Genomic DNA, 14307 nt, shown 5'->3' on the forward strand with positions numbered 1-14307 from the left:
ATGCAGTTGTAGCTCAAATCCCTGCCAAGGAGAGACCAGAGAGGAGACCCAGCTGAGGGAGGGGAGATAGCTCTGGGCCCAGAGTCACCCTCAACATGAAGCAGCTGGGGGATGGTGCTGGAAAGCTTGGGGCTAGCTCGGAGTGTGCAATGGGCTGCTGCAGAGCTCAAGAGAAGTGCAGCTCCTGTCTGCTGCCCCCACCATAGCCAGCAAGCTTTATTAGGGGCTCCACCATGCCAGCTGCAGATACTGGTAGCATCAGCCTCACAGGCTGTCGAGCCTCTGGGCTGGGAACGTTGCCAGTGGGGAGTCAAACCTGCTGGGCCCTTTCTTGCCACCAAAATCAAACTGTGAACCGAGTGATGCAAGCTGATGGGGAAGGGATTGAGGCTCTGGCTAGGGAGTTACTTACAGCACCTGGAGGCTAGGGTATCCAGCAAGTTCCTCCGCTCGGACTTTGCTTAGGTGGTTGTGGGACAGGTCCCTGCATTGAAAGCAAAGAGTTATTTGCACCCAGCATAGGCTCTCGCACTGCTTCTTAGCGATGACTGGCTGTGTGAAACATTCACAGGGAAACCCCGAACTACATGCCCCACACCCAAGAGGCCGCACGCTCTAAATCGATTAAGTGCTAGACAGGGCGTTGAGAAGCTGAGGGGGGTCTGATCACTGCTCTGCCAGTGACTTGCCATGAGGCCTTGGGCAGGTCATTGAATTTGACTGTGCCTCTGTTTTTCGACAGGGGATTGAGAAACCTGCCTGGGATCTCTACAACTGCCACACGGAGATGAGGTGGCTTGGATGCCTGCTCTGGGTTCTCCAGGACCCTGAGCCTGCATTTTAATCACGTCCAGAAACCACCCCATGAAGGGAACCTCGGGAATGTGCTTAACTATCCTCTTCGCATGTTTTCCTGGGAAGCCGCTGTCTAAATGCTTCTGCCGTGAGATCTCACTCTCTGCCAGGTTCCTTACCGATATGTTGGGCAGGGGCAGCAAGGGGTGGGGGTTGCTTATCGCAGCTTAGCTGGATGTTTTTATTAAAGTCAACATTCCTTTGCAGCAAACATCCACCCCCTGCTGCTGGGAGATTCTTCCCTCAGAATCCACAAGGAGAACGTAGGGGAAGCCATGGTTATACTGGGAGGAAATTTAACTAATTAAAGCGTCTCACCGTTCAAGTCATCAGGCCCCAGGTACTTACAGTCGCTGCCATAGGGCTCTCCAGGGTGTCTCTCTCTGGGGGGTCCCTAAAGTGGAACCAAGCAGGTTCCACTGGCAGGAGGTGGGGGTCTGGGCCAGCATGTTACTGGGCTTGTACTGGAGAATGCTGGGAGGATGCAGACTATTCAGACCTGGATTTCCAACCGGGGGGAGGGGGAAGGGAAGAGAGATCTGAGCTGTTGGTTTGGCCCCCCCCCCTTGGTTATAGGCTGCACTGGAGGATGTTTTAATGGGAAACCCCTTGAGGCAGGAGAGGAGCTCACACTATAAGGTCATTTGGTGAGGTAAGGCCCACTCGACCGGGTGGAGAGAAATCCTCTGGAAGGACCATCTCCATGCCAGGGCATTGCAGGCCTGCCCAGCCGCCACCCGCAGGGTGACGGTAACCAGGGCTGCCGAGGTGACCAGCCTCAAGTCTACGGCAGCCAGTAGGGATACGGACAGCCTGTTTTGTTGTCCCAGGATACAGCTTTGTGCCTGCAAACTGTGGGTGATCAGGCCTCATTGCCATGGTGATTGATGGGAATGAGGAGATAAACATTGTTTTATGGGTATCATCCTGCCACGCTGACAGAGCCTGAGGAGTCAATGAGTCTGGAGGGCCAGTGGCTGGAGCTCCTTAGAGACGCCTGCCACAGAACTATCTCTTCTGACAGGGCTCCCCAGAGGCCCATATCTTCTCCATGGTAGCCCTTTTCTAAACCAGCCCCTCCCTTCCCTTCGGCCACTGGAGGCAGGAAGTGCCAGACCCTGATAAGAAATAAAGAAATGCTCCAGCCTTCTGTAGCACCTGCACATCTGGACATTTTAGGGAAGGCTCACAACCCCTCCTGGGGAAGTATAAAACATTCAGGGAAACTGAGGCACAGAGCAGTTAAGTGACTTGTCTGAAGCGAGGCAGTGGCTGAGTCAAGACTAGAACCCAGCTCTCTTGTCCAGCAGTTTGGGGCTCAGACTAGGCTACACTCGCTGCTTTAAATTAAGGACCATCCTTCCCCTGAAGTTACCCAACCTTTGAGGTTGGTTGGCCAGCTAATATGCATCAATGGGGGCAGGGTTTCTCAGAATGGGGAATGACTGAGCCAATCGAGACCCTGACTTGGGCCGGTCTGCTGAAAAACTAAATTGATCAGGAAAGCAGTGTCATTGGCAAGGATGTTAACAAAAGCCGTGAGCCCAGCTAGCTTACTGTGGCAGCCCTTGCCCTCCAGAGAGAGGGCAACAAGAACTCTGATCGAAACCAACACACTCGCCAACCTGCACAGCGTGTGGCCGCCAGTCATGCTGCTTGCTTTAAACTGGTATCATGAATGTGGGTGCAATGGCCTTGGGACGCTGCCGTCACTTTATCCTGTTCTAGCAGCTCAGGCAGGCTTGGCTGCCATTAAAGAACCATCACTAAAGATTAACACTCTGTACTTATACAGCATGTTCCTCCCAACAGTCTCCAGGTACTTTATAAAGGTGAGTGACACGTTATTACAGCTATGGGAGCTGAGACACACAGGAGTGATTGACTCAAGGTCACTCTGAGTCAGTGGAAGGGATGGGATGACAAACCAGGTTTCCAGAGTCCCAATCCCATGCTCTAACCACTAGGCCCAGTGCCTGGGAAGGCATCCCTGGGTCAAGGGCTGACATCCTGGTGCAGGCACGTGGGATTCTTTGTGCAATGCAGTAATTCCCTGGCCGCCTCTGAGAGGGGTCTGAGAACGCAGCATCTGCCTGCGGGGCAGCTTCAGGAGAGGGGTCTAAAGTGCTGCTGTCTCCCTGAGATCCTGCAGGCCCTTTCCCCAGAGTTCAGAGGCCAAAGGGAGACAGCGGAGGAGTGCACATTCCTTGGCAGGCCCCCAGGATCAGCTGGGCAGAGGCAGAGCCCTGGGATTTAATTAACATTCCATCAAAGCAGCCTGGCCCAGGGCAGGCACTCCCCCGCCTCATGGGGCCAGCACTGCAGAGCACCTGTAAACACACTGCAGCCCTCCTGCTGCTTGGGTGATTCCTCCCCTCCCAAGAGCACAGACTGGAGACACAAAAGCAGCCCCCCTTCCAGGCAGGGCGAGGTACTCACAGAACAGTCACTCGCCAGGCACAGGGCTCTCCAGGAGGAACCTCTGCCAGCCCCGAGCGAGAGCAGTTCACTGCCAGGGAGGTACAGACACAGCTGGCGAGGCACGGCGTGGTTTCTTCCAGCGCTGGGCTCTCTTCGCTCCCCAGGCGGAACCCGGCTCTGGCTGCTGTGGACATCTTCTTCCCACCTCCAAACCCCTCCACTCCTGCCCCTTCTGAGGCCTGGGTCCTTGCCCCTTCCTGGTTGTAGGCTAAATCCCTGTCACTGCCTGGCCCTGACTCTGTCCTGCACCGTCCAGCGCTCCATTGTTTTGGAGGTGCTGCCTTCAGCCCCATCATTGCTGGTTGTACTGCTGGGGCCCCCTCAGGTTTGGACCCCATGCTGAGGCCGCATAGCAACAACGCCCCAAAGAGGAGAGCAGTGGAACTGCAGGCACCCCCATGGGCAGACTGACATACCTGCTTTGCCCTGGAAGAGCAGAGAGCTCTGGCCTCCATGGCCAGCCCCGAGAGGCCAGTTGTTAAAGCAAAGCTGTTGATTTTCCCCTTGCAAACAGGCCCATCTGTACTAGGCTGGCATGAAAGTGACAGCACCAGCTAAACAAACCAACACCCTTCTGCTGCATTTCCATCGCAACCTGGAGCGCAGGAGTGAAACTGGCTAGAAAACAGAAGTGATACTGACTAGTTTGATTTGTCAGACTCTAGAGAAAAAGAAAAACGGGGAGCGGGGAGGAACACAAAATGCATGTCTCTCTCAGCCGTGGTAACCTGAGGTGTTAGAAGTAACAAAGAAAGGGGAATTGGAGTTGATAAAAATACATATTGAATTTGTAGGCGGGCAGCACCGAGGTAGCTAGAGCATTACAGACCGTGGTGGCCCCTTGTATCGTGGCAGTGCCAAGCGATCCCAAGCAGGAATCAAGGCTCCTTGATGCCGGGTGATGTATGCTCACAAAAAGTCCCTTTCATAGAGAGTTAATCATTCAATAATAAGGCAAGACCCAGCAAACAGACGGCGTGGAGACAACGGAGACAATTATGAGCAGTGTGAAATGCCTCAGTCAGTGAACACTTGCTGCCTGGCCATTGACACTTCCTACAAAAAGCTCACTTCTCTGATCCATAAAGCAGCCCCCGTTCCCTAGCAATCTCACCCCACTTCACCCCTGCAGAGATTTTTTTTGTAGCAGCAGAGGCAGGCAGCGGGAACTGCCTCCTGTTACTGATACCTTGCTCCCTCCTGCAAGACACCTTGCAGTACGTCAGCTAGTGAGCTCGGAAAACCCAGCGGAAAGAAACAAAGTGGAACAGCGGTTGTCAAAACAAAGGCAGAGTGCGTCAACACAGATTATTTGCTATCGTGCTTGTTTGCTTACTCACTAATTTGCAAAATGCATCAATTCCCTAGGGATTTTCCCCGTCACGCATAGGGAGGTTCTGTTGCATATCCCCAACCCTGCTCACTCTATCCTCAGTCTACAGCTTCTATGGCACCTGCCTGAAACCCTCCATCTCCTCCTGTGCTTCCTCCACCTGGGACACCCAGGACCCTTGTCAAGTGCCTCAAGATGCTCTCCACCTCGTAGCACCTTCCCCTCACCTTTCCCGCTCCTGTTGTCCACGCTCCCCCACTAGCATCGTCTCCATCCAGGTCCGGAGCGCATCGGGCACTCACTGGAAAGAAGGCCTCAAAATAGTTAGAAAAACCAACCTGGTGTCTCTTGGTTGACATGGGTCAAAGGAGCTGACCCAGTGGCTGTGGCATTGCAGCTGCCCTCGGAACAGTTTGTGATTCCTCAAGGTGGTGTTGCTCTTGTGCCCTTTGTTTCCAACCTGGAGCTCAGCAGCAATTCAGTCCAGAGTCTGGGGCCAACAGTTCTCTAAACACACCTGCTGGCTGATTTCTCTCTCTATCCCCCCGCCCCCCAACACCCCATGCACAGAGCAGGGCCCCCCCCAAGAAACTCACATGTGCCTTGTCCACCAGCTCCTTCCTGCTACCTCACCAGCAATAGTTAGGAGAGAAATCTTCCCTCTAAGTCTTCAGCTATAGAGAGTAAATTAATAATTCCCCCAATGCTCAGTGCGAGGAAGAGTGCCAAAGCCGGGAGGTGTGAAGAGAAGATCTGAATGGAGAGATTTGCTCTGTGCATGGAAATATGATCTATGAAATCCGAGGTCTTGAGCAACATCTACCTACCCTCAGCAGAATCTACTTCCACTGGTCACTAGCTCAGCAAAGTCAGGGCGTGTCATTTTCCACAGGGGAGGGTACTGCCTGTGCAGCTGTGACCTGACTCCTTGCAAAGCTCCTACAAACAAAATCGGCTTTTCTCCCAGGGCTGCTGTTTGTTTGTGGATGCCCCCAGTCATCCATGCCTCTATTTACGACCTGGCGGCTCCTTACGAGAATGACACTAGTTTAACCTGCAGGCCCTTGTTCTTGTCCATTGTGGCAGCAGCGAGCCTCACCTCTGGGTCTTTTGGGATGCTGCTGCAAGCAGCCCCTGGGGACAGATAAAAGATCCAGACTCAGGGGGAAGTCATCATCCATGGAGCTGGGCCGTACCGCCCTGGGGCATGGCTCTTGCCTGAGGTCCTGGGTTCAAATGCCAGCGGAACCCTCCATGACGCAGCCTAAAATTACAGCCCTGGATCTGTGGGTGTGAGGGCAGGGGTATTGCAGGGGAGGACAGGGCACACGGCTGTGGACTGCAGGGCCTACTCAGGAAGGTGTGGATGTCTGAGCCTGCTTCTCAGCTCACCTCATTAGAATTTACCAGCCTGTGCGGCCCGGCCAATATTACAAGCCAGCCCCACATCTGGTCAATGCCGTGTTTGCAGGGTACTCCAGATTTCTAAAGTGTTTCCATTATTTGTCTGGATTCCCCGAATGGCTCAGAGGGAGGCATGTATTCTGCCCGGGAAATTACCCTGGCTGTTTGCTTGCATCATACACTTGCTCCTCTCCCCAGTCACACCCTAAAAGGTTACTGCAATAACCCTCTGCTAACATTAACACACCAGGAGTATTTCACTGCTCTGGCACTCAGCTAGGCTAAAGCAAATCAGAGCAGAGGAAAGAATGGGATGGCACATCCACGGAATTTTTGCCTTGTTTTTTCATCAAATGTTAATGAATGAACATGGATGTTCAAATGTCTCTGCCCCCTCCCCTTATCCACAAGAGCCCTGGCAACGAGTTCCACAGGTTGACTGTGTGTTGGGTGAAGAAATGCTTCCTTTTAGTTTAAAACGGCTACCTATTGATTTCACTGGGTGACCCCTGGTTCATGTGTTACATGAAGAGGTAAATGACACTTCCTTATTCACTTTCTCCACACCAGTCATGATTGGATATAGCCCTCTCTCTATCCTCTCCCCCCTCAGTCCTGGTCAATGATAGCATCTGCCCCAGAGGTAGCTCCTCAAAAAAGGGCCAGTCATTTTAAGGCAGGAAAGGATCTTTGCCCAGGACTATGAACTAGCTCTGATTGCACCTTAGTCTGTTTTCCCTTTCAGGCCACTGCCAGTGTCAGTTAAGTGTTTATAAAGCTCTGGCTAGAAATAACACCCTGCTTTAACTTCCTCTCTGACTGGTGGGTTTCCTTCACCTTGATAAGCTTTGTTTCATCCACCCATTTAAATGTAACCTGCACATTTGAAAAACGTGCACTGATGCTTTTGTAAGACTAGCTAAACCTGCAGTTCTGGGCCAAAATGGGCAGAAAGACAAGGGCCAAGACAGATGTCTTCACACCCACATGGCCCAGTGGGCAGAATGAAGATTCATGCCAAAAACAAACACCAAAAAGTCAGGAAATTCTCCATTCAGTTCCCAGCGGTGGCACCGTTGGACGATTTTTGTTGTTGTTGGAGGGTAACAGGTTCTTAATCAGGCAACAGAGTTTTTGGCACTTGGGCATTTTTCATCACAGTTGCATCATGTGAAATTCCACCATTTTGCTTCTGAAGCACAGTGAAGAGTGTGCTCAAAGTGGGCAGGAGCAGCAGCCCATTTAGGGAACACCCCAATTCCTTGAGGTTGCCGTTCTCCAAACACCTGGGCGTGAGGTCCCCTTACAGCTGACCAAGCAGCAGACACATTAGAACTCAGCGAAAGGGGACAGAGGAGATCCTGCTTTGTAGGGTTCCACCACCAACCACAAATGCAAGAGCTGGGGGAGGGCAATTGTTATTGTACAGTAGAACCTCAGAGTTGCCAACACCTTGGGAACAGAGGTTGTTCATAACACTGAACAAAACAGTCTGGTGGTTCTTTCAAAAGTTTACAACTGACCATTGAGTTAATACAGCTTGAAACTTTATGATAGAAGAAAAAAAGTCTCAATTTAAATGAAATAATTAAAAATAATTAACTGTCTTAATTTAAATGAAACAAGCACAAACATTATTTTTAGTAGTTTATTTCAGTACTGTATTGCATTTGCTTGCTCTTTTTTTGGTCTCTGCTTCTGCCTGATTGCATACTTCTAGTTCCAAATGAGGTGTGTGGTTGACCGTTACCTTGAGGTTCTACTGTAATTGAACCCTAGAAAGTTTCTAGTGCGTTACAGAAATAGTCTTGCCACGTGAGATTTTGCAGTTATGACCAGACAGCCATCCTGGTTTGTTTTGCATTGTACTGTACTCAACCACGCCTTTCAGCTGTACATTCTGCAGGCTAAGGACTTATCTGTTTAACCCACTTAAGCTACTCAGCATTGTGCACACATATAGTGCTGCAAACACCGATTTCGCTGCTAAGCCCAAGCCACAAGGTGGCAGCCCTGGAACAATCTCTATCTGCAGCCAGGCTCTGCAAGCACTTCACTGGACACCTTCCCCTTCAAGGCCTATTTCCTCCACTACAAGCCTCTAAGTGACGTCTCACTGCTCACAGAGTACAGACTCCACGTTCTCACCACCACATCCACAATATTGTGGGTTATTACACGGCACTAGTTCAGCTTTTCTAGTAAAGTCATTACACCACTGAGGCGGGCACTGGAGTCAGAGTAAAGTTTCTGTAACAGATCATCTTATACAGAGGCTGCTCTCTGGTGTTATGACACAGCCCAAACCATTATCCTGTTATAATCCGGGACAGGGGTGGAGCATACTGATCATAGCTCAACTACTCTGTTCGGCTCTCACCTTCATTTTAATCTTATTCTCCCAGGCAGGAACCGTGGACTTCGATTCCAAATAGTCACCTCCGCCAGGGATAGAACCCAGGATCTTCAGCCAAAAGACTTGTCTTGCCAGGAGCTAGAGAAGCAACTCTGCTCGCTGGTAGCAGGAGGCGGCTGTATGCTATGAGAACAAGCCAGGGACACAGCACTTCTCAGTGCATCAGTCCTCTAAGTTTACCCACTATTACCTTCGCTATTAGGCATCACTGTTCTGCAGCTATCGCCTTCCTCTTGCTTACTGTAGTTTTCCTCCTTTAGAGTCTAAATGCCATTGTTCATCAACAAGCACAAGACAGGCCCATCTCATGCACATTTGGGAATGGAAACAAGTCACCCACTCCCTTAGAAATCTGCCTTCCGTACCTGCCTACAACACAAGGCATACCTTACCTGCCTCCAGCAACCGCTTTTCCTTAAGGAGGCCCTCATGCATTTGTTTGCCCCTGCCCTTCTTCCCAGCCTCTGGTCTGCACCTGCCCACCAAATGCTGTTACAGCACCATGGGTGTGTCTGATGTATGGAGTAGACCTTTCTTCCATGCTTCCTCCCCCTTGTTCCTTTTTCAGGCTCCTCTTCTCCACGGCCAGTGGCTCCTCACTTACCTGCATGTTCCACTATAGGTCAGGCACACACACCTTAGTGATTTGTTAGGTCAAGTCCTGGAATTCACCCAAGCAGTCTCCCCCCTACTCCCATCACATCCTTACCAGAGGGGAGGGAACTCTGTGACAGCCTGCTCCAAGCTCACCCCACACCAACCCAGGAGCAGTCCCGTGGTCATCTGTTAACCCCTACACCTCTGCCATTTGAGAGAGGCTCTGATGAAGCAACCCCCATGTTTACTGGCCTGGGCCACTTGGGATTGTTTTGGAATGTGCATGGTCTTGTGAAATAGTGATGGACTGCAAAGCAGCTGGTTTATTTTCACAGAGAGTTTAGGGGCTGCTGCCCTCTAATCAGGTCAGTAAACACTGAGATAAGACAGTCCCTCAGGCTTGCTCTGACCCTACCCTGGGAATCCTTTCCAGCAACAGCCCTAGCAGATTACAGCTGGTCTCATGGGCACCTCCTCCCACCCACCCCCCGCCCTGAGCAGCAGGGATTAGAGCATTTTAATAATCCAGAGACATTAACCCTCAGAGGGTCCAGCCAATCCCTCTCTTCTCCCTCCCCTCACTAGGTTCCAGAAGAAGGCCACTTGGCCCAGAATGCATCACAACATTGCAAAGTGCCATCATCCAAATGCACCGGAAACCTTTAAACCGCCAATTTCAGCAGGCTTGGAATTTCCCATGCTCTGATGGAGGGAGGGGCTTAAACAGAGCCACACCAGTGGCAATTATTCTTACTCTGAAAATAAGGGGCAGGGTATGGCTGCTGGCCTTTATCCTGACCCCAAGCAGGACCACTGCACAGGCAGCACTTTAGCTATGAAAACCACACTAGCAGACATTTCCTGAAGTGCAATTCCCCATGCCCCAGGGTTCTGTCTACACCACAGCATTGTTATGAGCTTGTACACAGCTGACTGCTGCTCCCACTTAACAGGTGTGGGGACACATTCAGGTGCCGGGCTGTGGCCGAGTTTTAATACTGCCCCTTCTGTTGTGAGAGAAGGCCTGCCCACACGTGCCTGCCAAGCCAGGTAAGCCAGTCCCACCTCCGGGCAGGAGGCTATCCCAAAATGCATTGCACCACTAGCTGAGCCAGCACAGGAGCACTGCCCAGATTTTTCCCACAATGCACTAGCACAGTGGGGCAGCATGTTAGGGCAGTTCATAGAGGGTTGTTCCCGGACAATGGTTGCTAGGTGGAGGTGCTGAAACACGTTCACTCTCAGCAGCCATTGGCAGTTACACGATCACAACTCTCTCCACAGTGCAGCCGAGGTGCTCAATCAGGGGATTGCTCAGAACCCCCAGGCGGACAGCTTTAGAAGGATTTAGCCATCCAATGAACACACAAAGTCAGGAGGGATTTTTTTTCCCCCAGTAAAGAGCATTTCTCTTGAGCTTGACAGTACAATACTACCTCGATCGCAAACACGGAAATAAAACATCCACAGGGAAAAATCACCACAGAATAAATCTTTTTCCCCTCCCCCTCCTTAAAAAATCAGTGTGATTGGAAACATCTCATTTCAGAAAATGGAGAGAGTCTATTTAAAAACCTTTACATTATACATTTCAGTATTCAAAACCCTGATCAGTTCGGTCTCCAGGAGTAACCAGCCATCGGAGGAGATTCCCGCTTGCAGTTATCGGTCATTGTGCTTGGTCCAAACAGCCCTCTCCTGCAGGAACAACCCCCCCCGGGTATAACATGGCAAGGGAAGCCCTTCTGGTCTCAGGCCTCAGCTACCCCAGGGAGCTAGATCCTTTGAAAGTTTGCTTCCAGTTGGCCTGGGACAAATGGTTCAGTGAGGCATGTTCAGGACACTGGTTTCACGGCATTCACAAAAGTGCTTGGTTAAACTGATTCAACTACAGTGCCCTCTGGGTACCTTCAGACCAGGGGATTTGATGGGGGTGGATCATTGTAGATGGAAGCCCCAGGTCAGAGGTAAAACACAAAAAACCCCCACCCTAAACAAATAGTAACTCTTGGAAGGAATGTTGTTTGGTTCTTGGCCAAACTGAAGCCTAAGGCTGAGATATTCAGATATGTCTAGTGATTTTGGGTGCTCAGCTGGAGACACCAGAAAATATATCCAAGCTCCTTTAAGAGCCAAGCATTCAATTAGGCCTCTTTAAGGGGTCTCAAGTCAGGCACTCAAAATCCCACGTCACTGCTGAATGTCTTCCCTGCATTGACATGGATTTAAGCTTTCAGTAAAAAGCTAGTGAGAATGAGAGGTGTTCCACAGTGCCCACTCCAAACACATAGGGGCTTGATTTGGGCCATGGAATGGTCCAACCCCTTACCATGCATGAACCCTAAGCTACTGAGACACACAAAAACATCTTGTCGTTCTCTGAATGTTAACACTGCTCTGGAAACTCGCAAAAGGAGCCATTGTGCTTTTTTCCTTTAGATTACAGTAGAGACAACCAAATTGTGCAATCCAAGTGTGGGGGGAAAAGGACTCCGCTCCCTAGTGAAACTGGAGACTGGGAAGAAAGTGAGATGCTGGTGGAGATTTGGGCCAGATGCTGGAGAGTTTGCTACCTCTCCTCTCCTCTGCTGGGGGGCTTTTCAGAGATTGCTGAACAGTTCATTTTTCTTGCTCCAGTCCATCTGCGGCGCCCTCTTGCTGGTGCGTTTCTGGTGCGCACGCTCCTTGGCCACAGCCAGGGGAACGTTGAGGTCCAGGAGCGGATCGGGCGTGGAGTTTCGCTTCTCTTCCTTCTCTTGCGAGTCAGACTGCAAAGGTGAACGATAGGCACAGTGAGCGTTTGAGCATTTCACCCTGATCTCACCCACTCGAGCAGATGGTCTGCCTCTATCCCTCACTATCCTAGGCATTCTCCCCTTGCCTCAAGCCCAAGCTATTTCATCAAGCCACCGTTTGCCTACAGTTACCTTCTGAACAGACCCCGGTATCTAGGGAGGAGCCACCTGATCTAGAGAGGTGCTGAGTACGTGCCGCTCTCCTGGTTTCAAAGGGAGCGGCCTGCACTCAGCCCCTTTGGAAATCAGCCCACTTTTATTCAAGAGTCTACAAAGAGACACAGCCTTTTGTGCAAGACTGTTCTCTGGTATAGGTGATGCTTTGCCAGGCCTGGCCAGAGAAAGGGATGAGCCCACGGCTACACACCAGGGTTCCTGCTGTTCCATCAAGGAGAAATGACGAGTTTCCAAGGCAAAGGTCTCTTCCCATGCACCAGGAAGGGGCTGGCTCCCCAACATCCTCCCACCCTGCCAGCCCAGGAGGTAAATCCTAGCCCCATCCTCACGTCTGTGTCAATCAGCCAGTTGTCCCCAAGATGCAACCCAAAGCCCTGCTGAGCAGGCAGCTGCCATACCTCGTTGTAGGTCTCTTTCAAAGAGGGGGACACAGCCATTGGCTCGGGGCTCGATGGACTTTCAGACACGGACTCTGGCCGCTGCTCTCTGCTGTCCTCCTGAAAGAAATGAAACCAAGTGAGACCTTGAGCTGCCACCTCCCACAGCCAGAGGGGCAGGTCATGCAGCCGGCAGACTCTCACTTTTTCCCCAGCCATTCCTACTACCTCTCCCCTCTGTGCAGTGGATCACCTGTAGCCCACAAAAGCTTATGCCCAAATACATTTGTTAGTCTCTAAGGTGAAACAAGTACTCCTGTTCTTTTTGCTGATATAGACTAACACAGCTGCTACTCTGAAACCTATAGGAGAGGGAAACTCACACTGAAGTCACATTGAGAGGAAGGTTTCATAATGCCTGCCAGCAGATGGAAGGGCCAGTTCCAAACACTACCCTCTTGAAACAGCCTGTGCCCAAAGAACATCTAGAGATCTACCTTATCTGGGGAGAGGACAACTGCTGTGAACCAGTCAATGGCCAGTAGATTCAGAGGAACCCTGTGGTGGGGGTGCCTTACACAGGCAGGGCCATGGGTGGATCTGAGAGGGCGGGGGAACCCAAGGTCGGGGCAGTGGGCAGTGCAGAGCAGATGAGTCTAATTTTTAATGCAGAGCCCCAAATCTCACCTGCAGACTCTGCCAGCTCTCCTGCTTCTCTAAGAAGTTGAGGCACTTGCCCTGCATGACAGGTCAGGGCCCTAGAGTACTCCACCCCTCCTCCTGGCTTTGCATTCCTCAGGGGATCAGAGGGGCTGACAGCTGCTCAGCTCCATTTAGCAGGAGCCAGAGGGAAAGCAGATTGAAACACCAAGGCAGGATTAGCCCAAAACACCAGAACTCCCCGTAACACTGCCCGCCTGCCAGCACAGACTGGAATCTCACTAAAAGCGAGATCCTCTCCAGGAAGGCTCAGGGCCCCACCCTGGATTGCAGGGAACGAAGCGCTTTCCTGGGGAGGGGAGGGAGATGCAAACGACATCTCTTATATGTCCAGAAGGTCCGTGTGACTCCCTGCAGAGCGGAGTGATATTGATGCCAATTAGCTCCTCCCTCAGTGGGACCAGTAAGTGAGGGGTCTGGGAAATCCTTCTTCTGAGCACATAAGCTGCTGACAGGCTGCAGATTAATAAGCATCTTCTGGACAGGCTTCAGTGCTTCCTGTTCAGAGCTGGGCAGGATTAAACACAGCAGCTGTGCTGCCTTAAGATCTGGCCTTAGTGCTGTATAGGCCGGGGGGAGAGAGAGGGCACGCGGAGACCCCTCCCCTTCTCCCGCCATCCAGAGCGACTGGCCACATCACAGCTCCAGGGCTAGGGTCTAAGCATTGTTACTTAGTGCCTCAAGGGTACAAGAACCATTCTCTGCACTGGAGAGCTACTCCTACACCTTCTTCTTGAAAGCTGTATCATTCAAGCTGCACAGCCCCTCAGTGTGGACATGGTTCTACTGGGCTTCCATAGTTCTAGCTTGTTCCTGGCTGTTCTGCACTTTTATCCTAGTAGAACTGTGTCCACACTAAGAGTCATACTGCTAGAACCATGTCGGTAGGAAGCCCCAGCCCTAACTGAAACGAATGGGTCCAAACACGGTGCGTAGGCCAGGCCCCAGGCAAACGAGGCCCAGGTGAGCGTGGGTGCAGAGAACACCTGGAGGTTCTTTAGGGCAGGGAGTGCACCAGAGGAGAGCCCACTAAGGTTGTCAAGCCACAGATGAAGCCATTGGCTGGGTGATGGAGAGAGAAAAGCTACGGTCCTCCTACCGCCCAGACCCAACTTGGCAACAGTGCTGATGTTCCCATCATAACAGCCGTGG

The 14307-nt window shown here is 51.5% G+C and overlaps 1 protein-coding gene across 1 annotated transcript in view; it reads right to left on the bottom strand.

The window, feature by feature from the left end:
* Positions 1–10563: 10563 nt before the first annotated feature.
* Positions 10564–14307, bottom strand: part of NHERF1 (NHERF family PDZ scaffold protein 1) — a 36334-nt gene continuing 32590 nt past the window's right edge. Inside the window, exons 5-6 of the mRNA XM_050920851.1 lie at positions 12457–12555; positions 10564–11854 (exon numbers count right to left, since the gene is read on the bottom strand). Coding sequence (XP_050776808.1) covers positions 11687–11854; positions 12457–12555 — 267 coding nt within the window. The 3' untranslated portion in view covers positions 10564–11686. The remainder of the gene's footprint in view (positions 11855–12456; positions 12556–14307) is intronic.

The sequence above is a fragment of the Gopherus flavomarginatus genome, chromosome 12, assembly GCF_025201925.1.
Source record: "Gopherus flavomarginatus isolate rGopFla2 chromosome 12, rGopFla2.mat.asm, whole genome shotgun sequence".
NCBI classification, from domain to species: domain Eukaryota; kingdom Metazoa; phylum Chordata; order Testudines; family Testudinidae; genus Gopherus; species Gopherus flavomarginatus.